General features: G+C 38.1%; 2 protein-coding genes across 9 annotated transcripts; both read right to left on the bottom strand.

The window, feature by feature from the left end:
* Positions 1-1,324: 1,324 nt before the first annotated feature.
* LOC108230351 (solute carrier family 22 member 13) lies at positions 1,325-6,982 on the bottom strand. Of its 2 annotated transcripts, XM_017406442.3 has the most exons (10): positions 6,132-6,515; positions 4,381-4,484; positions 4,083-4,237; positions 3,728-3,899; positions 3,499-3,619; positions 3,331-3,425; positions 2,082-2,296; positions 1,818-1,926; positions 1,536-1,730; positions 1,325-1,442 (listed from the first exon to the last, which is right to left on the bottom strand). In XM_017406442.3, the coding sequence occupies exons 1-10, from the start codon at positions 6,504-6,506 to the stop codon at positions 1,382-1,384; spliced, it is 1,602 nt and encodes a 533-aa protein (XP_017261931.1). In that variant the 5' UTR covers positions 6,507-6,515; the 3' UTR covers positions 1,325-1,381. The 2 variants fall into 2 exon arrangements, with proteins under 2 accessions (XP_017261931.1, XP_024859634.1); XM_025003866.2 differs by lacking the exon at positions 1,325-1,442 and having other exon boundaries at positions 1,587-1,726; positions 6,132-6,982.
* Positions 6,983-7,423: 441 nt separating this feature from the next.
* LOC108230444 (xin actin-binding repeat-containing protein 1) lies at positions 7,424-21,133 on the bottom strand. 7 transcript variants are annotated; one of them, XM_037973214.1, is made up of 10 exons: positions 20,979-21,133; positions 20,591-20,741; positions 20,409-20,496; positions 19,958-20,314; positions 19,060-19,138; positions 17,043-17,185; positions 15,905-15,952; positions 10,464-10,594; positions 8,095-8,278; positions 7,424-8,010 (listed from the first exon to the last, which is right to left on the bottom strand). In XM_037973214.1, the coding sequence occupies exons 1-9, from the start codon at positions 21,037-21,039 to the stop codon at positions 8,110-8,112; spliced, it is 1,227 nt and encodes a 408-aa protein (XP_037829142.1). In that variant the 5' UTR covers positions 21,040-21,133; the 3' UTR covers positions 7,424-8,010; positions 8,095-8,109. The 7 variants fall into 7 exon arrangements, 6 of the variants coding, with proteins under 6 accessions (XP_037829142.1, XP_037829144.1, XP_037829143.1 ...); XM_037973216.1 differs by lacking the exon at positions 7,424-8,010 and adding an exon at positions 9,907-9,930 and having other exon boundaries at positions 8,145-8,278; XR_005232600.1 differs by lacking the exon at positions 7,424-8,010 and having other exon boundaries at positions 8,145-8,278; positions 9,907-10,594.
* Positions 21,134-22,653: the final 1,520 nt, after the last annotated feature.

Here is a 22,653-nt window from a genome sequence, read left to right as displayed (position 1 = left end):
GAGGATCGCTCCTGGGTCCCGGGTTCTTTTATTTTAGATCCTTCCCTCATTACAGATTATCACTCGTCGCTCCCATCTTGCTCGTCTCGGCCGCCAGGTGGCGACCGTTGAGGGGGGGGTACTGTTGTGTTCCAGGGTTCCTTGTTTTCCTTGTGAGAGTCTAGGTTCTGCTACTCACCATCTCGCCACCAGATAGCACCAAACTCACCTCTCTGGAGTGGTGTGTCGTCATCCTGCACACCTGAGATCAATCTACTCGTCAGGCAAGGTGTACAAGAGGAGCTGACTGCCACCACTCTGATGCCTGAGTGTTAGCCAGCCACGGTACCTCTGAGCCCCTAGAGCTAGTCTCTATTTCTTCTCGTTGACCGAATTAGTAGTGATTCTCTTCGTTGTTTCCTGTTTCCAGGTTGTTTGCCCTGAGAAGTCCTGGACTCTCCCGACTCACCTCCTCTGTTGATCGCAAGGATCTCTCCACTGGCAGTCGACCCGCTCCTCTGTCTCCGTTCGGCCTGAATCTACCTGTCCGTCCCCGACGCCCTCCTTCGCTACCGTCTGGATTTCTGTGACTAAGCGCAGTTCCCCCCAGGACCACAAGGAACTAGGACCCCGAACCCTGCAGTTACCCTCCTAATACAACAAACGCCTGCTCACAAGTAAGATTGTTCCAATTCTCCGCCAGCAATTCGATTTCCCACACGCTGTGAACTCACCATCATCTTGCTGTCCTTCGTAGCGTGCTGAAACTCCGAGAGTCCTTCCCCCCTGGACCAGACCCGCCATTTCCGCTCCATTCTCTAGAGCTGTTCAAATAAACTCATTCATATCTTTTATTGCTCTCCTGATTCGTGTTCTGCATGTGGACTAGAAATATAGACCCCAATATGACAATTTCAATAATTTTACTTTATGTAGTTGCAACCTTTATCATCTCTCTGAACACCTAAGCTGCTATAAACAACATAGACTTGTCATTTTACATAACAAAAACTATTTGCAATTATTTTTTTAATCATACAAACATGAAAGAAAATGTACACAAAGAAGTATTTTGTTTTGGTTTAAAGGTGTAACAAAGTCCATCACAAAAAAATCACTTTTTCACTTATTAATTCTTGATGTTTATGCAATATTTTTTATGTGCCAAAAGTGACAAAGAAAATGTGCAACCCCAAATCATAACGGCATATACTTCTATTATTAGACAGTGTATATCACAGCTTTCATAGGAGTGATGACAAATATACAAATTGCAACAACAAACAATAATGATCGACACATAATTCAGCTGATAAACTTTATATATAACTACATACAAAATGACCTCAATATCAGTCAAGAGAAAACAGAATGTTTATGAAAAATGCAGTAACTGTAAAAATCACATTTTTGTGCTCTTTTCCGCTTTGTCTTCTGGAGGAAAGGATCCATCGATGGGTTTTCTGAAATTATAAACAATTTGGATATAAGTATTTTTGCTTGATTACCTTATAAGTTAAACAAGCTCTCTGTTGTAAAGTAATTTGAACACTCACGGGATTTCGGCGTGGTCCTGAAGTTCAGCATTGCGGGTTTCGGGCAGCAGTACACAAAGACCCCCAGCCACAATGGGGATGATGCCATATATCAGCATGGGGATGGTGTAATGGTAGACCACCAGGAGCCGGATCAGAGGAGCCAGGATTCCCGCCACGCGAGCGCACACAGAGTTCAGACCTATACCATTCTGTCTGACAGGACAGAAAGGTACATTATTTCTTAATACCTTAAGAATAAATTGATCCAAAGTTTTTTTTTTTTGGACATTTGGATCTTACCTCAGGATGGTGGGGTATAATTCTGCAGTGTAAACATAAACTGTGGCAAAACTGGCAGTGGCAGCAAATTTACCCAGAACAGCTATGACTGTTATCACGATGGGAAGATCTGACAAGCAAAGAAATGTTTATCAGTTTTACAAAAAAGGTCATTATTTTAGACTTTTTGAGACCTTTCCTTGTGATCTATTAATTTTATGGTAAAAGGTCTGTTTATTGTTTTAAAAAGAACATTTTTATGGTAGATGACAAACATTAAATTACCTTTTGGTACAGGAAGAATCCCAAGACAGGACAAACCTCCAAACAACAGCACTGCCGCTTGACATGATTTTCTCCCAAAGTGCTGGAGGAGAGGCAAAATGCCCAAACGTGCAGGGAATTCCACTAAGGCAAAGATGAACTGTGTGAGGTAAATATCCAGACCAAAGTTGCCAACATTGAGGCTGAGACCATAGTACATCAAACTTGTTGCAAACCTGTTAAAAATGAGAGTTACGATCACTTAAATCACAATTTTAGATCTTTGAAGAAAGGTTCAGTCGAAATGTTATGAATAATTATTATCTTACTGGCCATAGATGGCTTTAGCCTAGAACAATTAACTTCAATTATGTTGTTTAAAAAGGGCAGCAATCCACTCTGGTCTTAATTGCACTCAGACTAATTTGTCAATCGGGTCTTTAATTTCTGTTTATCTAAACCGAACTTGCTCAAACAGCCATCTATAACAGGGAAGATATTAACTGCTCCAAACCTTTTCACAAAACCCCATCTCAAAAGATCTGAATATTCCCTTTAAAGCAGGGGTCTCCAATCCTGGTCCTCCTGTTTCTCCGCTCCAACACACCTGATTTGAATCAAAGGGTGATTAACAGGCTTCTGCAGAACATGAAGAGGTAATTTAACCACTGAATCAGGTGTGTCGGAGCAGGGAAACAAGGAAAACATGCAGGATGGTGGCCCTCCAGGACCAGGATTGGAGACCACTGATTTAAAGCCTCATCTACACTACTATAGATATATTTTTTCTACTTTTTCAAAAAAAATCTCCGTCCAAGGGTTCCAACAAAAACACTGATAAAAGTGCCCAATCCATGCCATATTGGCAACATATTCAAACACAGAGAAAGAACATTCTTAGCTTGGCTAAAGCTTGTTCAAAAATAATTGTAGCTCGTGATATTTTCTTTGATGGTCTTTACAATTTCTTCTCCGTGAGACAGACATAATAAAATGGCTTTGTTGTTTTTGTTTTTAGGGCACAAAGTGATCATGGGTGTGTGAGAAACAGACAGCTACGTCATAGTTTCACAAAAGCCACTGTATGTATCTGAAGTCTAACAGATATGTCAAAAATTGAGGTTTTAAAAGTTGTGTTTTCTCACCAAAATCTCAGTTTACATGTGGATGAGAGGTGCAAGCTCTTTGTTTTTAAAGATGTTCAGAATATGACAGACAGGGTCTGAATAAAACCGCGATAATGTTGCAAATGTGGCAACAGAATACTCACCAGACGCTGCTCATTATGAGAGCCCGTTTTCTCAGATATGATTGTCTGAAGATGTCCAACATGGTTTTCTTTTTGGTCGCACCTTCAACCTCCAGCTGAATATTTCATTAGAAAGCAGTAAGATTTTATTGGGTTTGATTTTACCAGACTTTGTTTGATCTGACTCACTTTTTCCAGCAGTTCTTCTGGCACATTTCTCTTGTTTACTTTAGCTGCTCTCCGTATAGCTTTAATGGCCTCCTCCTTCCTTCCCTGAGTTATGAGCCAGCGAGCTGACTCTGGGAGAATCCTAGTTGACATATAACCCTAGAATCTCAAACTGTGATGTATGTGTTATCATTCTTTTTTTTAATAATGTGTGATTCTTATATTAATGTTTGTCAGAGTGGGCGCTGACCAGTAGAAGATTCCCAGGACAATGATAAGAGGGCAGAAGAGCACCAGCTGCAGGATCCTCCAGTTACGGATCAAATATGCAACTCCAGATAATATCATCAGTCCCAGAGGAAAAAAAGTGTGGGAGATAATGGTGCAGAGGGCAAACTTGGAAGAGTCGCTCCATTCTCCACCTTCAAAACAATGTTGCAGATAATAAAGGTGAGTTTTGATTGTGTGCACATTTAAAGATTTAATACTTTCTGTTGTTTGTAAAACTTTGAGTAGCATGCTGTGAATTTATGCTGCTCATTATTACTCGAAGTGATCCTGTGGTAGATTTGAGCAAAGATTTCAGCTGTGTACGTCATACCTACCAATGACAAAGGCATTGACAAGGATTCCAGAAATTGAGATCCCACAACCAAACTTGAGGACGATGTAAACATAGATGTTGGGTGAGAAGGCAGCACCCACCCCGAACAAGAACAGCAGGAGGTGTGAGAGCAGAATCACGAATCGTCGACCAAACCTACAAACAGGAAGGCAGAACGGTTACACAAATACATTTAGGTTCCTTTTATAGTTCAAGGCGGCACTGATCTATAAAAGAAAATAAAAAAAACTCGATTTGCAAGTAAATGGTCTCTCAGCCGTTAAATCGGTGGTGGGTACCTGTCAGCCATCTGCCCTGAGACAAATGCTCCAACCAGAAGACCGGCCATGTAGATAGACTGCGACGCTTCTATCAAACTGCTGCTGTCACACACCAGGTTGAACTGACAATGAAGTAGACAAAACATAAAGGAAGATTAAAGAAAACCCAGCAGAATTAAATGTTTATCTCCACCTAACTTGACATTTTAATGGTTTTTTTATTTCTAGTATGGAAATTTGGGATTAAAATGGCATATTTAATCAAGATTTTATTGGAAAGAAGAACATCCTAAAAATCTAAAACAACAAAGTTTACTGCAAAGGATCAGAAGATAAAACCTTTGATACAGAGAAGGGAAATCATTCTTGTAACTAAACAACAACAATTAAAAAAACAGCTCATGCACTGTATGCTACTCCAATGTTTAAAAGTAATAAAGATGTCCCTTTAGTTCTGTTCTTTATATCTTTTATTGTTTTTAGTGTTTTAAAAACTTGTAAATGTTTTATTTACCACAAGGATGACAATTTTCTGAAAAGATTTCCAGATTGTGATGCTGCCACTACCATGCTTCCGTGTGAGGATGATGAGAACGACGGGAGCTGTTGGGTTTGCACCACATGCAGCATTTTTATTAATGACCAAAAAAAAAAAAGTAGTTTTATTTTTAGCATTTTGTGCTTTTTGATTTGCTCCTACTGTGCTTTCTTGCTTCTTTTCTTTAGGAAATGCCTTTTGTTCTGCTCTTACTTGAAGTCTTAAAGTGGTTTCACGGACAAAACTTTAATCTTTGCATTTTCAATGTCTCACAATGTTAACTTTGACATCTGTTACTTCTCTGAACTGATTGATGGACCTAATACCTGGTTAGTTGACAAGCTTTTAAATGTTGGATTTGATGGATCTAAGTGGGATTATTAGATTTTTATTTTCATTTTTTTTCTCACTATGAGCCAATCCCAACCTTATCTGGTATTTTGACCCTGTGTACATTTTCTAACACGTGTTTGATGAACATAAGTGAACGTAAAGAAAAGTAACTGATTAACTTTTAAAGATCAATGGCTGCACTTTTAGGGTTTTAAATTGTATACCCTTTATCATTTCAGAAAGAATCCCCTAAACTCCTTAATGCTTGTCTTTACTTTCTTTAGACATATAACATTTCAAATCTTATGTCTCTAAGAAGTTTGCAAATATATTTTTGTCCACCTGATTAAATTTTTTACCATAGTTGTTAACATCTTAAATTATAGAAGCTTTATACTATCTCAGCCTACAGTACCTTTTACTGAAAGCTCAGAATTAATAATGATTTAAGACAACAAGATGAAACATATAACACTATTTCTTTATTCTTTAACTTTTAAATTATGTTTTGTACTTTTTTGTCCAATTAAAATACATTATATTTCAATGACCATTTCAGCATGAAATAATTGTGACTTTTTGTTTGGTTTTCAGCTTATGAGGTCAATCAAATCCAAGTGAAAAGTAGAGCTTTAGGGCCCTTTAACCGGTCTCTCTGCTACAATGGTTGTGCTGCCTTTTTATAAAGCCACACAATGTTTTAAAGTCTACATAAACTTTATGAATAATGACCAAACAGCTTCACTAACTTGGCTACTAAATCAAATGGAAAATTTGCAGACTTTTTCTAACATAATCTATTTGATCTCAAAGGTTATGCACTAAAAAGAGCTTCGTCATCCACATTAGAGGATTTATTTTTTCTGTTCTTCAGCTGTAAATAAATAAAGTAACTTACCTCTGTCACAAGGCTGGAGGCCCCTTTAGGTGATTCAAAATCCGATCCATTTGTGCATCCTGTTGTTGAATTAATTCCATACTTTTCTATAGTTTCCAGATCCCAACTTACTGGCGTGAACATTTTACAGTTTTCAAACATTCCCTCGCTATTCACTGGAATAGTGAGGTTTCTTTTGTATTCATCCGTCAGGTTGGGACCACGCTCCAGGATCCAGTCTGTGTTACAGTGGTGAGGGAAGCTGATGCCCGTAAACACCTGTCCGATCACGTCAAAAGCAACAAATAAACTCGGAATGCACAAGGCAGCCACCAAGCGCTTCTGAAATAAACCAAATTCTCCAATCTCCTTCAGGATCTGCCCAAAGTTGCTCATTTTGGGAACTTAATATCCTTCGAGTGTAAGACGGAACAGAGACAGATTTAGTTATAAGTGAAGTTTACCCTTTTACAGTCACTGCCATCCACCAAGTTAATGTTTAAACTGGCAATCACTGTCAGTTTATGACCTCTCAATATGCTAACAGGGCATAACATTAAACATTGTGATTTCTTTTTAATCAACACAACAAGTTGTTGCTGTTGTTGTTCTGTAAATTCAGATTAAAAATAAACATTCTAATGTCACCTGCCTTCATGACAACTTTAAAGTTAACATTTCGACATAAATAAACAAACATTGTTATGACAGCAGTCTTATATTTCTGAGTGTGAGTTCGGTGTATCCTCAGTTTTGATTTCCCAACCAGCTGCTCTCCTGGGAGTGGCCAAAAACACGTACAGTCAAAAACTCTACATCCTCCTGAGGGACTGAGACTCATAAAAACACACAGCAATGAACACAACAATCTTAAATGTGGTGATTTGGCTTTTTTCTGGGTTTTGTTTATGTTTTATTTTTATTTAGTTCTTTGGTTTGTGTTTTTGTTTTGTTTCTATTCTGTTATTTAGTTGTATGTGCCTTTTGTTTTTGTCTCATGTTCATGGTTTCGTTTCACTCTTCCCCAATCACTCACTTGCCTGTCAGCCACGCCCATCTACACCTGTCCTGACTCCGTAATCATTCCACCTGTTCCCACTCACCTCGTTATCCCCAGTGTTAAAAACCTGGTCACTCTTTCCATGTTGTTACATGAACACCAGCCTTACATGGCAGTGACTGATAAAAACAACTGCTGAGTCATGGTTTAAGATACTGAAAACAATAAACCTGAAGGCACTGAGAGCAAAATAACACATATGGTTTAAACAGTATGACAGATGTTCTAAAAGAATCAATACTCCATAAACACAACAGGTTAAGACATCATTTAAGAGCCTTTGCAGTGAAACAAATAGTAATTGGTGAGACTGTTTTTATATGGTTCTTTTAAGCTCATTGTACAAACCTGATAATGATTTTTAAGTTGTTTACAATGTTTACTGTTATCACTAAAGATTTACAAAATGGAACAAAGAAAAAAACATCAGTGGTTCACAGAATTGCATCCTGATTGATTTCGCCTTTGCATTTTACAATTTTTTAACATTATGGAAAAATAAACCAACAGACAATCATCAATGGGATTTGTTTTATATTACTGCACGAATATATATTTCATATTCTCTGTTCCGAATAAAAAAAAGATTCAAAGATTTGTTTTAAATTTCAAATTACATAAAAAGCATCATACATAGTCCTTATATGAATTTCACACCAGTGAAAGAATCAAACGGAATAAAACTGACTACATGCGCTGAAAACATGTCGTCTAAAATTGTTAACTGGAAATTGTTAGTAAATTGTTGTTATTGTCTGTCCGTAAAGGTGTTGACATCACGGTGCCTCAAACACAGCTTCATAATTATGTTCTGTGTTGTCACTGTCACCAGCTCATCAGCTGAGGATACAAACAGGACACCATTTAAAAACATGTCATTCCAGGAAATGCAAGTGAAAGCCACCATATGATTGAAATACTCACTTTCTCACTGAACAGTTACGCCTCAGAGTCATCAGTCCCTGTGTTGGACGTGCTCCTTAGAAGCCATTTGTTCTTGTGTTGAGTGTGTCCGAAGCCCTCATCGTAATTCCCCTTTCGTTTGAACAGTTGTTGGTAGTGAAATATGCAGTAGAATTCACCGTTTAATGGCGCGTAACTGTACATGCTACAAATGAGCAAAAGTTAGTATCAGTTAAAACAACCCCATGTTTTTTATTTCCGGTCTTATTAATAACATTAATAAGGACATCATGGTTACACCACCGACGTGCAACAAAAGCTTCAAAAATATCCAAATAGTTGCCTAAACAGGTTCAAATTGAGATTCATTTGGCATTTCATGTCATTGAGGGGATTCTGTAGTGATCAGTATCTTACCTGCAAGAGGAAGTTTTCAAATGGAGTCAAGCTAATGGCTGATCAGACTGGTGTCTGTTCTAGAGCAGATTTGACCCAAATCCAACAACCCAAACTTCAAAAAACTTAGTAGTTCAAACAATGCTCTATTGTCAATATGTTCACCAGGACACTTTTTACACTGAAGTTTAAACATGTCGAAACACAGTTCATCGTGGTTCTGTGTGAAACCTATGTAAAGTAGAACATGCTACATAATCATAACTTTCTGTTGCAAATGATGCAAAAGTGACGTGTTGTAAAAACCCATAACATAGTGTCAGCTTGAAGAGCCATGAACTACTGGAGGTTCAAGTTATAGATGGCTAAAATCTGCTTCAGAATAGGCTCCGGTTTGATTAGTTGTTAGTTTGACTCCTCCATGAGAATTTCTCCCTGCTTCTCCAAACTGAAATCCCTCTGACTGGCATCTGCTGCAGGTAAGATGCTGACTGCTCATAACTGCTTTACAGAAATGCGTGAACCCTCATTTTGGAGGCCTGTTTCTAATGCGCTGTATGTGCACATGTTCTACTTTAGTGGCAGCATACATGCATCATACTGTTTCAAAATAAACATGGAAAGGTGTGCACTGACTGGAGGTGACTGAGCAGACATTTTAATAATAGTTTGACACCCCTGGGTGGTATGATGTTATGAGCTGCACAGAATGTGTTCCAAAAGTTAGAATGAGTGTTAAAAAAAGAAAAAAATGACAATATGAGACATTCACATAAAATGCAACAAGAGGATTTCCATTATTTTTAAAAAGGAATTTTAAGTGTCTCAGTAAATGTGCTGTTTATTACCTAAGCTTTTCTGCTGCTTGGATTATAGACAACACACTGTTAGCAAATTTCAAAGTCAAGACTTTTGAATAATGCAAAGTACAGTTAAACAGTAACATATATTTCACAGGAAAAAAAACACAACCAGTTTTCCATTATCACTGACACATGTAGAAGCACCAGAATAATGACCCTTATCACTCAAAGGCAAAAGAAAGTGAAGAAAATTCTGCCACTTTTTTGGTGACAGAATTTTATCCAAGTTTAAGCCTTTAAAAATGTCTCAGGCTGCATTATCTAAACCAGGGGTGTCAAACTCCAGGCCTCGAGGGCCGCTGTCCTGGAAGTTTTAGTTTTTTTGCCCAACTCACCTGATTTAAATGGTTTAATTACCTCCTCACCGAATCATCAAGTTCTCTAGAAGCAACAAGTCATCCATTTGAATCAGGTGTTTTAAAGCAAGAACACATCTAAAACATTCAGGAGAGCGGCCCCCGAGGAATAGAGTTTGACATCCCTGATCTAAATTATAGAACAAAGAGTGTCTGCAGATCCTTTTTCATAAAGTCCCTACATGCAAACAAGCAAAAAAATATTCTTTGTTTCATACCTTTAATTAAGTTGGCACTAATTTCTGCAAAATTATAACCAAGAAAAACAAAATTAAACAAAAAAATTAAAAATCCAAATGTAATTTGATATACACTCATCAAACTTAGGGAAAAATTCAAAATTCAATTTCTTCCACAAACTCCATAGAGTTGTTTTTCTGTTAAACTTTTTAAATAACTACATACTCTGTTTTTACTTAAAGCACAAAGCCTCTTTTTTGCAGCTAAATCAAACTTCAAATGCTTGTTCTGTTGGCTATCATTTTTTATCACATAAATCTATATTTTTTTTTAATTATAGATGCTTAACATATGAGAATAAATGCACCTGCTGGTTTTTGTTTTACATCTAATACAACAAACATTTTATAACAAGGGTTATCTGTTAATGGAGACAATAGAAAGTTAGGCATAAAATAAAAATCTATGACTCAAAATAAATAAAAAGGATTGTAAAAATTTAGGTAAAAAATGAAAAGCTTTATAATCAATCATTAAGAAGCACTTATTAATACCTAGAGGTGATTTTTTTCAAATGAATATTTTAATATCCCACCTTAATTTTTTCTTGCACTTTTTACAGCAGAAGCAACTTTTGTGGAAAATGTATTTGTCTGCAGCAATTTTTTCCATCTGATAAACTGGCTTCAGACAGGCCGAGCACGTCTCTCGGCAGGCTGGTTGAAACTGATGAGAAAAATGACACTGAGTTTAGTTCAAACCAAAAATATATTTTTTCTGTGGAGAGAACTCTTGGCAAAGATAATTCTTTGGAAGAAAAGAGTGTAACAAAAGCTCAAAAGCAAACCAAATACAACTTTAAGGAATTCTGTTTGAAGTAGACCAAAAGCAGATAAAACGGACAGGAACGTCTAAAAGTCGGAAGAAACTTAAACAACCTGGCTAAGTTGCAAACTCAAAAAAAAAGTCAAAAAATAAAATACATGACAATGTATAAGAACATCAAACCCTTGTTTATGACCCTATGGATATGTGGAGACCTGACACGTTGACGGATTGGTAAGAGTCTGACTTCTTGTTGGTAAAGTTTCTAGTGGAGGAGTTCGGACCGTCGAGGTTTTGGATGTGTAAACTTTGTTACCAAACTCATCAGCCTTCTCATAGTTCTCTGTGACTGTTCTTGTTCCCACATTACTGCTGCTTTCACTGTCAGTTTGCACCTCCAGCACACTGACCTCTCGATTAATGTTTTGTGGGCTGTGTGATTGTTTCCCCCTGCCTTTTGTTGTGTCTGTTTTTTCACTCTGAGCGGCGCTGTTGCACGTCAACATCTTCGTTGTTCGAAATCTCTCCTCTGTCTTTGGACTTGGCTGACACTTCAGACAGGTCGAAGTTTCCGGAGGCACAATTTTATCCGTCTTTCTAGCTGCTGATTGAATGGAGATAAACGCAGGTGAAGATGGAGTGCTTTGTTGTGTAGAGGATGTTTCAGAGCTTGCACACTGAGTAGCTCGTGCATTTGTGTCTTTTTGGGTGATGAAACTTTGCTGTGCTGAGTTGTTGCTAATTTTGCCAACATTGCCAGAAGTCCAAGGTACTTGCACATTCCCTAAAGACTCTGTGAAAAGACACGATAAACCTGCAATATCTGAGTCTGAATTCAGTGTAGACACAGAACAAAGTGCCTTTTTAATGGCATCCTCTATGTCCTTAAGTTTGGCTAAAGTCTGCTCTTTTAGATTCATGATTTCCTCACTAGCGCGTGCAAGATCTCCATAGACATGTTCCATCGATGACTTGCTTTCTGTTTTTTCTACTGGTAATTGCATTGGTTTTTCATTATTTTCTGATCTGACCCTTTTTTGTTTCTTTTTATCAGAGCTGGAAACCCAATCAGGGACATTCTCGAACACTCTCCTTAGAGACTTCACATCGACGTTGCTTGTATCCTGCTCAATTTCTTCAACTCGACTGAGAATGCTCTGCAGCTGCTCCTGCTTTCGCAAGTTGTCAAAAATTTCCATGGCTGCTGTTATGTTCCCTCTCATAATTTCATCCATGTGTACAGACAATCGCTGTCTGCGTTCATCCTCTGTCTCTGTCTGTCTTTTCTTTTCCCTCATCTCAACTTTGTGCTTGGTGTTTTTTTCAAGCTTGTCTTCTTTCTCAGCACTTATTCCACAGGTGTTAGATGATGGACTAGTCATTATTTGAGCTGGTTTTTGATCCACTTGTGCTGAAACAGTTAGACCTCTAGAGTGGCCTCCTGGTAAGTCTTTTGGCTCTTTGTCATCAAAGTGGGCACTTTTATGTCTTTTTGGCTTCACTGGAACAGTCTTAACTGAAGATGCCTTTTTACCTTCAAATTTTTGACATGCTTCATGAAAATCTATATGGTTTTCATCTGTTTCATTTATGTCTTTTCCCAGTGCGTTCTGTGGGAGGTTTTCCTTTTCCATGGCACTCATCTCCGGTTGTTTGTTTACAATGTTCTCATCAGTTCCAATATCTTTGAAGGACACAGTCGAACCTTGAACTTGATCCCGCTCTTGGATTTTCTGCAACACCTGTGGCTCATTAGTTTGGTGATCCATCAACATGTTGGTCGATGTAAACACACGTTGCTTATTCTCAGTTGTGGATGAATGAGGATCTTGAGGAACTGGTTCCTTGGTTCTTACAGTACTACTTTGGGTTGCTTCTGGCTTCCTTGTGACAGCTGGCAGATCATCTCCTTGTTTTCCCTTCAGATGCTCAGGTTTAGGTGGAAGAGGTGGCTTTGGACCAGTGGGTCTTTTCTGTGAAACAGCACCCATACTGGGTTCATGCATGGTTCTAGTCACTTCTTGCTTTGGTGGTACTTGACTTGATTTATGTTCAGCCACGGGGCAAAGCTCTTTAGTATTTGGAGTTTCAGCATTTTGTGACATTCTTTGATGGGATTTGGAAGCATTTTGGTATATCATAGCTGCTCTAAAATCTCCTCTTGTGACATTAATGTTGGACTTTTCCAAGGAGTCCAAAGCTGCTTGAATTTTACCCTGAAAAACAACTTCATCTTCTTCTGGTGCAGGTGATTTTTCTGAACTATTTAAAGAGGCTGCTATTTGAATGTGTTGCTTTTGAATTTCTATTTCTGTGCATTCTTGACTCTTCTTGCTGCAAGTCTCAGCAGTTTTTACTTTCTCGGGAAAGTTGCTCTCAGGGTACCTTTCTGTGTTATGGTGTTTCCAGTCTAATTCATATCCTGAGGAAACATCTGAAGCTAATGGGATTTTACCCAAACTAATTTCAATGCATGATTCCACTTGTGGGTTCATATCTTCTTGAGGTAATCTGCTACCTGCTGTCTTAGCATCAGTGGGTTTTTCTGATGATTCTGCAATACAGATTTTTTGTGTATCTTCCATTGAGTGATGAAACGACTTGGCCTCCTTTGTGACATGTTGGAGGTTTTGGATTGCAGTTTGGAGGTCAGAAATGTCATCAGCATCATCTAATACTTCTGCAAGTTCAGCTTGGTGAACCCTGTCATCAACATGTGGTACACCGTCTTTAGCTGCTTGACCTCCCCTCTCCCTAAAGGTATTGTTAGGTTGTTGATGGGAGAATGCCTCAGTATTGCATTCTGTAGAGTACTGGCATTTTCTGGATGATGCATTAAAAATACTGGTAGATTGACCACAGTTGCCCTGAAAATGACTTTTATCTTCAGAGAACATGCTTTTAAGTCTCTTTACATCCACTGGAACATACTCTGAGTTACCTTCTTCAACCAGATCGCTTCTTTGCTCACAATGAGATTCGCTATTCTGTCCCATGACTATTTGGTTTTGAGAAAGTTCATTGTTTTGAACTGTTGGTTCGTCATCCTGAAGAGTTTTTAAATACTCCAAGTCACCTTTTTCAATACAGCTTTTAAGGAGTTTTACGTTTACTCTTACATTTGGCCTGATTGACGCTGGGCAGGTTTGGTCTTCTGTGGTTTCTTGAGGGCTCCTTATGATTGATGCTGTAAGATAGCTTCTTGTTTCTTTATCATCTGTATTAGTCATGCAGTCTGCTTCTGTTTCATTATAATCTGCACTTTTTGGACAGTTGTAACTCTTCACTTCCTCTCCATCCAGGTACTTGTAGAGGGAATAAACAATGACTTCAGCACTGTTGTTGACATCTTCTTGAATGATCACTCCTTTCCTTAGAGAGTTGTCTTGATTGAGAATATCTTCAACAAGCTGAACCACATTGGCAGTTTTGAATTCAGTGTCTTTCTTTGTATTTACCTGACGATGGTGAACCAGAACATCCACCACTGTGGCCTTCATAGACCCTTTGCTATCCTCCTTTAGGTAAGTGATCTGAGGTTTTAAATTTACTCGAGGTAGCAACTGGAGAATGAAGTTTTGAGCACCACCTTCAGCCACTTCATCATATTTGATCTCAGGTCCACGCTCTGTTAGTGTGAATTTAGCCTTTTTAGCAAACATTGTGTCGTTTACTTCAATAATCACCCCAGCTGATTGAATGGCTTTTACTTGATAGAGGAAATTCAACGTTTCTTTAATGATTTCCACCATCATCTCAATTTCATCCCTGTTCTGACGCATAATTTTGTCAAACGGCATTGATTCAAACAGATGGGTTCTGTTCTTTACGTTGGCAGTCAGATAGTCTTCGCCTGCTGCACTATTTTCATTTGGAAGTATTGATGTATGCCCATAAGAATGCTCTCTCTCGATGTTTGTTGAAATGAAAGGGTTATTTTGGAAAAGCGACGCACTTGTTTTTATTTTTTCACTGTGACTTTCTGAATCTGAACTTGTGAAGTCATCCTCAAAAAGTGGCTCATCCCTGTGAAATTTGTCTCTGCCAGAAAAGTCTAGTTCGGCTCTCTGACCTACATGACCGCATTGTACTTCCAAATTTGAGTTTGTATTTTTGGTATTGTCATGTATATTTTCTTTACAGGATATTTCGGATACTTTGTTTGGTTTTTGGACTGTTTTTCTCTCGTTAGAAACATTTCCCTGGATCCCATCTGGATTTGGCCTGGACTGACTTTCAAATATGCTTCTCGTGGCTTTAATATCTACTCTTATCACCTCTTCCTCAACATCTTTGGTAAAATCTGGCCTTAAATCAGAAGAATTATCATTCTCTATGATCTCAGAAACACATTGAACCAAAGGTTCGTCCTTTGAGCTTTCAGAAACAGTCAATATTTTACTACAATCACATTTTCCCTTTGCTCCCGGTGCCATATGGATCTTTGCGGTATAAGGTGACATATTGCCACTGGAGCCACGGCTCTCAAATATCAAGCGTCTTGAAAGGACCTCTCCCTCATATCCGGTCATATCATCAGCTGTCGCCGTTTCTGAGCTCAAAACCTCAGCAAACTCCTCGTCCACAACATCATCCAGTGTCTTCAGCTCCGGCTGAGTGTGCTTCAGGAGCCTTCTCAGCTCATTTTTCTGCCTTTGTTGGTACAGCATTTGTTTGGAAAGTTGGGATTGTTGAGGATGTTCTCCAGAAATGTCTTCCGGTACTGTTTCATGCCTCTCTGGTTGAGGTGGAAGATGGTCTATGGTCTTCTGTTGGGAGTCTTCCTCCATCTTAGAAGAACAGAGTAATGCTCTTACTTTTTCCACTCTTTTCAACAGGGATTCACGAGCCAGTGAAAACCATGCTCCACAGTTAGCAAACGCATGAATGAGAATTATGTTATCACCTGGATTTGCAGTACTTCCATGTTAGGTGTAAAAAGGTTAGGTGAACTCCAGAAGTAACAAGCTAATACAACCACAAATGCAGCCACATAATTGGTTAAACATACAATATATGACAGAAGTGAAAAGCATTTTAGTTAAACCGTAGTTCTCATAACAAAGCAGCCACATGGTTGGTTTTAGCCTCACATGAAACATTACTCTGTGGTAGATGTTTTTGCCATTATAGCATTCCAAACAAAATGGTCATGGGTCCGTTTCACCAACCACACTATCATGCAAATGATGCGATGATGCTCTGCTTTACCTTGCTGAGTTTTTCTCTTTTCTGAAATTCACATGTCTGATCTTGTTCCTGAATGTGGGGGAAAAACAACACAGGAAAACGTGTCAGATCGGGTTGATGTTACATAAACCGACTGGTCTGGCTGCCAGACTTTGTTTCCTCAGTAATTAACTTATGATTTATGTGTAATGTTAAACTGCATTATAAAAAGTGAACAGATTTATAGCTGCAAGTCTGTGTGCTGCCTTAGGGCCTAAAGATTTATATCGGCATTTAGCTTTGTTTTACAAAAAGAGTTTTCTTCATATTCTCTGGATTTAGTAATAATATCATGACTTTACAATTTTCTCTGGTATCAAATAGCCAGGCTTATATTTTTAATAAACAATAACTTGTCTTACTTTATCAGGTAATATGTTGACTATGTGAACAGTTAAAAATAATATGTATGGAGTCTAAATTAGTCACACATCCATACATTTGTTGTTTTGTTATGTTTTACAACTTTATTAGAAACTATATTTGCACCATTTTCCCATAAATGAGCTGACATGTCACGTCTGAAATGATCTTTAAAACTGAATTATGTTGCATGGTTTGAATCACAAGATTTCCACATTTCTTTATACACGGTTATATTGTACAAAAGCTGTAAATGATGCCTAATTTCTGTATACTTTGTTTCCAAGGGACCAGATATTTTTGTATTTCTTTAACGTTTTATAATCAGAAGTTCTTTTCTTTGGACTTTGACTGCTTTTCACTCATTTCTACTCCAGTCCTAACCATTATCAGAGGATGTTTGTTGTTGTTTGTTTGTTAAGCCACTTAAAAAAATTGCAAGATCTGGCTCTTTTAAAGTAAAATGTAAAAAAAGGAGGGATGATTCAAGACTTTTGCACAATTCTGTGTCTCCTTCACTGTCTGAATTTATCTAACAAGTTTACTTTGAATAAATATATAACATATTTGTCATAATATTTAGGGTATTGAAGCAATGAGAAGTAAACATACGTATATTAGTAATAAAAGAACATAATCAAAATTACTGTAGAGCTAAAGAACAATCTTGTAAAGACTTTTTATGCAGCACTAAGATCTTTAAATAATCTTTCTAGAAGATGGGAAAACAAATAATCATAAATTTAATGTTTACCACCTTGGAAATACTGTTTGTGGAGTCCTGAGTTGCGACTTTTGACATGTAGAGAGCAGACATGGCTTTGACCGACACAGACAGGATCTCTTTGGTTTGGATGAAGGAGCTGTCCCTGAAGTCTGAAATTGTCCTCCTCTTTTCATCTGCAGAAACATCAGACACACAAACATGAACAGGGAACACATGTTGAACTTTGTAGCAGGTAAAATAAAATAACTTAAACACTGGAGGATCCGGTAACACTCTGCTGACTGAATTCTTCTTTAAACCAACGTTCAGTGTTTGTTAGCAATCAGTGACAGCCCTTCTTGGGCTGATATTTAACAGCTGTCATGTGGCTGAGTTATAAATGTAGACGTGTGGTGGAGCGGGAAAGATACCCGACTCCACTGACACACATACTGAGAGCTACAGGACGGGCGAGTCACTGCAGCTGCAGCTGAGCGTAGAGAAGCACGAAGTAAACATGCATCTGAAATGTTTGTAGAACTACACACAGTAGTAAACCAGTGGTACGAAAGAAAAGCTTCCCACGAGTTGTTTATATGACAGTTTGACAACTGATTGAAGGAGTTGTTTTGATAAAATTATTAGTTAAAATGACTTAGCTACAATTTCACATCTTACTGAATTAAAATTACAAGACCGCTTGGTTTTAGAGACGAGTCAGGAGGTTGGGTGGATTCAGATTTTTGTATTTTCTTCATCCCCCTTCCTGTTCAGGCCATTCTCCTTGTATCATCTTCAAGGAGTTAAATAATTATTTCAACCAGTCACAAATAGGGATTTCTTGAGATGAGTTCAATACTGTACCATAAAGCGATTTAAACAAGTCACATTACTTATATTGAAATGATCATTTAAAGTGAAAGTAATGCGGTTTTAGTTCAGTCATTTAAACAACCAGGCACAGGTAAAAACTGTCATCCTAAGAATTTCAATAAGTTAATTAATCCAAATCAGCTTCACTGAAACAAAAGGTTCAAACAACTTTCCATTTTCAATTAAGCTAAAATAGTTGGACAAACTCAAACGATTACTCAGTTTGACTAAGTCATATCATTTAGAAGATTTTTTATAATCAGAATAAGGTTAGTGGAACAAATGTGTTGTTTCACTCGATATTAAAGCAGTCTTTCATTTTCGCTTGACTTTGGAATAACGTGTTAGATTTTACAGTGTACAACATGTTGTGCACTAAGCCTAATGTTTTTCGTTTTATTTTATAGATACGAGCAAACATTTTTCTGTTAAAATACAAATCTCTACTCACAGAAGACGAAAAGCTCCTGATTCCTCGAACCCTATTTTCTCAGTGTCTTGAAAATCTGTGTAAAATGAATCAATTTTCCTTTTCGTTGGACTCCTGTAACGAAGCTTCTGCCTCTCTCCGGAGCTTCTTCTTTCTATCTGGATGCAGCTGACCCTTCCAGCCCCCTCGTGCTCATTCAGGACTTGTGGTGCGGCAGCTATTTCTGTCCCACTCTGAAGTGACCCACTGGCTCACACCAGGCCGAGTCAATCACAGCTCTTTGCAAAGTCACGATGTTGAGATGTCACATCTTTTTATATCTTTATAAATAACATCCGCAGCTTCGGACTGAGTCATGCTGTTCATTTATTTATTTAAATCTAAAAGGAGTCATGTAAAGTGTCTTCACAGTTTAGATTCATGGAGTCAAAATGTCTGTTTTACTTGAGGACACAATGTCAGAACCAGTTTCCTTATTACCCTGGTCAGGGGCCTGGTGCCTGTTGTATTTCTTGGTCTTATCAGCTGGATTTTGACCTGAATGTGTCTCGAGTGCATCCATTTGTACATGTTGTCATTCTTTAAGTTGTTTCATTACCGACCAGAATCCCCTCATCAAACTGTGCAGACTCGCTGATAACTAATCAGTACAAAAGCTGATCTATTATGTATAAACAAACATTTGTTTATTTTACAGATTTATTTATTACAGATGCGGCTTTCTTTACTGATTTAGGAAATGAAAACTTTTAGTGTTGAACTCACAGGCTTCAGATGCTGCTATCTTTTCAAAATCGATACCCGCTATTGTTTTCCTCTTCTCCATTTGGGTCTGATTCTCCACCTGGAGAGAAAAATAACCAATTAAAACAAATAAGTAATTGTTCTGAGAAACTCTGTGAGAGTTTTCTCAAAACGCATAAATATTTTTCCATATTTTCTGTCACTCTTATGTCATTAAGTGTCCTCTTCAGGACGTGTGCATAACTGTAAATAAACTAAATCTAGCCTACAGGTTGGGTTTTTTTCTAGTAGCTTTTATTGCTTTTTGCCACAATGTTTTAATACATGTCAACCATAGAGTTTTAAATTATTTATTTATGCTTGGCAAGCCAAGGAAGAACATCTACAACCTTAGTTGTTTTAATCAAAAAAGCAAAGCAGTAAATTAAAAAAGAAAACAAACAAATGAATTTATTTTAAATGCAAATGCCCTGCTTTCAGTAAATGCCGCAGGGCAGTGATGCAAAGCACGCACATGTAAAATCTTAGATTTCTTTAGTAGCCCTGAAGTTTCCTGACTAAACAAATGTGAAAAATCTGTAGGTGCAAAATGAGTGTCTTAGACAACCCAATGAGATCCGGAAACTTGAGATCTGCAAGGGTGGGATAGTTAATAATTTCTATTTCATGCGTATCTTGCATTGAAGACAAAGAAAGTGAAGTTTTTCACCTAAACTTTTGCAAACAAACATATAATCCTGGTTTTGGAAACAGTATTTCTTTGACAAACATTCACAGCTGTCCACACACAAACAGAAACTGAGCTAAATGATTGTGAGTCTGATTTTCTGATTATTGATTTTATGTAAAGCTGTACTCTGATCACTGTAGAAATGGGTTTGTTTATTTAGAAGCAGCTTATAAAAAGGATTGTCTTTACCTTTTGAGCCACATAATCCTCATTTGCCTCCTTTCTAGCCTTATTTCCTGTGGGTATTTTCTTCTCCTCTGCAGCTCTCTGCACATCCTCAGCCTCTCCATTCATCATCGGTACGTCTGCGGTGGGACTTAATGTTACATTAGTAGTTTTAAAGCTGCGCCTTACTTTCTTTTGTGCTGGCGATTTTGACTCAAACACAGCCCTGAGGGCCTCGATGGACCCGGAGCCGGTTTGAAGGCTGCCCATTGATTTACTGCGGGACAAATTGGTTTTGCCCCGAGTTTGTTCCCTCTCTTTGTTTCTCCTCATCAGAGACTCCAGGTGGGACTCTCGAGTTTGCAGAGGAGAGGATGTCATCTGAAAATGATGCACACAGGGAAAGAGTTTTTGCGTGGAGCCGAACTGATTATTTCTTTTCCCATCCATACAAAGAGCTGAGAAGCAAGGTTACCTCATTTAACACGTTCTTTGTCTTTCCTTGGCCTGTTTCTACTGGAGCGGATCGGCGTAATGTGCTGTTTTTCACAGCAGTCTGATACCTTTCACATACACAAATACCATCATTAATATAAGAGATTTCCTGTGGTGTTTAAATGCATATTTAAACACGGTGAGAGATGGTGTTTCTCATACCTGGCCACTAACTGGGACACAGATGTTGCCTTGTCCCGGAGTCCTCCATCTGTCCAGGTGAGCTTGTCACTTGATGACGGGATGCTCTTCAGTGACTGGGTGCGCCTCATGTCCCAGTCCCACTCCATGGTCACCTCACAGCAGGACAAAGCTGCCAAATGATCACATGAGCCAGCACACAAGATGAATAAATATCAGCATCAACACTGCTGCAGTACGACTGACGAAGCTGGTTTCGGATAACTTTAGCATTATCCATTCGTTTTCCACAAACGTCTCTCAGTGAACTGACAAGATGATGTGATGCTGTTCAACGCCAATGCAGAGGAGTAATGTCACCCTTCAGCTTTGAGATAAAAAGTAATTTTCAGCAGAGTTGTTACCTTACAGATGTGTCCGTTCCTTGCGACGACTGGAGACACTTCCGCTGCATCACAAGCCCTGCACATGATGTCAGGCGTTTTGGAGCAAAGTCCTTTTTCTTCCTTATTACCTCGAACTGTCCGGATTGGTCTGTGAATGGCGAGCAGCAGGATAGTCCATAAAATGCCTAATGCCTCACACAAAGTTGTCCTGCATCTAAAATACAAAATTTGACAAGTCAGAAAACACCTTTTCTAAATTTCCCCTGAGTTAGTTCCACAACAAACCTCTTTTACCGTTATTGTATGAACTTTTGAGAGAATCATTTTGTTGTCTAAGCTCAGGTTAGGCCTCAGATTAATTGCTTGATCTTTGAACAGAATCATATCATCCATAAAGATAAAAATGAGATAAACTTTACTGATCCTGATTCTGATCGAAACTTTCTAAACGCAGAACTTTACGGTGAACAGAACACAATGGGTTTTGATGAGTTAGCTTTTAGTTTGTCATTGAATAACAGAATCGTACTAGCTTAAATGGACAATAGCTAAAAATGCATTACTTATTTTAGGTAAAAACGCCATCTAAAACAATGATTAACTTGGTAAAAAGTCAGAAGGTTTAATTTAAGTTTTAAATTTGGAGACCTGAACAAATATCAAGCATGGTCCATAGTTTTAAAATATGTTAATATGTAACAAAATCAGCCTTTATGCTTATTTTTGCAAACTTAGACACAAGCTTAAAGGCCCTAGTGGGTGTTTTTACAAGAAAAATCACAGCTGCACTTCTAAGTAGGTTTCTTAAAATGGACACAACTCATTTGAGCTGGTGCTATCAGGGTTCTTTAATCTAAAATTAAATTGTAAATGCTTGAGTCTCTTTCAGTTTGAGTCAGTGAGGAAGGAACAAGTGTTGAGGAAGTTCGGCTCCGCCAAGGAATTCCAAGAGCTTTCCACCCTGAGGGCAGAAATGAGAACGAGAGGAAGGTCTGGTTCCTCATGATCTCGCTGACAACATTAACACAAACTAAAAACTAAAGACACGTAGATTTAGGACAACATGCCTACAGTAATTAAAACTATAGGAGCTGAATATGGTGCTGGTTTTAATTGCAAATATGCATTTTCTTTGTGAAAAGAACAACAGAAAGACTTAGCCAGTTTCAATAACTGTGCCATCATGTGGTGAGTTAGACTTACTGCAAAATGTTCAATTATTGAGGCTAAAGCAACATTTCAGTATGTTTTCTTTTTTTGCCACTTGGGGACAGTAGAGAACCCAGAAAAATGTACTTTTTTTTTTTTTTTTTTTTACCATTGTTGTTAAAAATAATTTTAAAATTAGAACTTTATTCAAAGGGATGCCTTACTTTGGTGCTAAACTAAACATTATATATCTTTTTTCGTTTTCATTGTTGAAAGTAACGCCACAAAATATGACCCAAAGAACTGCCTGCGTTCATGCATTTAAATCATCCTTTTCTGGTGTCATCATGTAACACAGTTCATATTTACTCCCTTTGGTCTCGTGTTAATCAGTCTGCAGACAAAGAGAGAGCAACAGCAGCAGCAGCACACACCCCAGGGGCAAGAAAAAAAAAAGTAAAAATAAAAAAAATGGAGAGAGAGAGAGAGAGAGAGAGAGAGAGAGAGAGAGATTCAGCCTGGCTGTCTCCCCCTTCCCTCCACCTCCTC

Source organism: Kryptolebias marmoratus, linkage group LG21 (assembly GCF_001649575.2).
Source record: "Kryptolebias marmoratus isolate JLee-2015 linkage group LG21, ASM164957v2, whole genome shotgun sequence".
NCBI classification, from domain to species: Eukaryota; Metazoa; Chordata; class Actinopteri; order Cyprinodontiformes; family Rivulidae; genus Kryptolebias; species Kryptolebias marmoratus.
The sequence above is the reverse complement of the archived record's forward strand: the minus strand, read 5'-3'. Positions and strand labels throughout refer to the sequence as shown.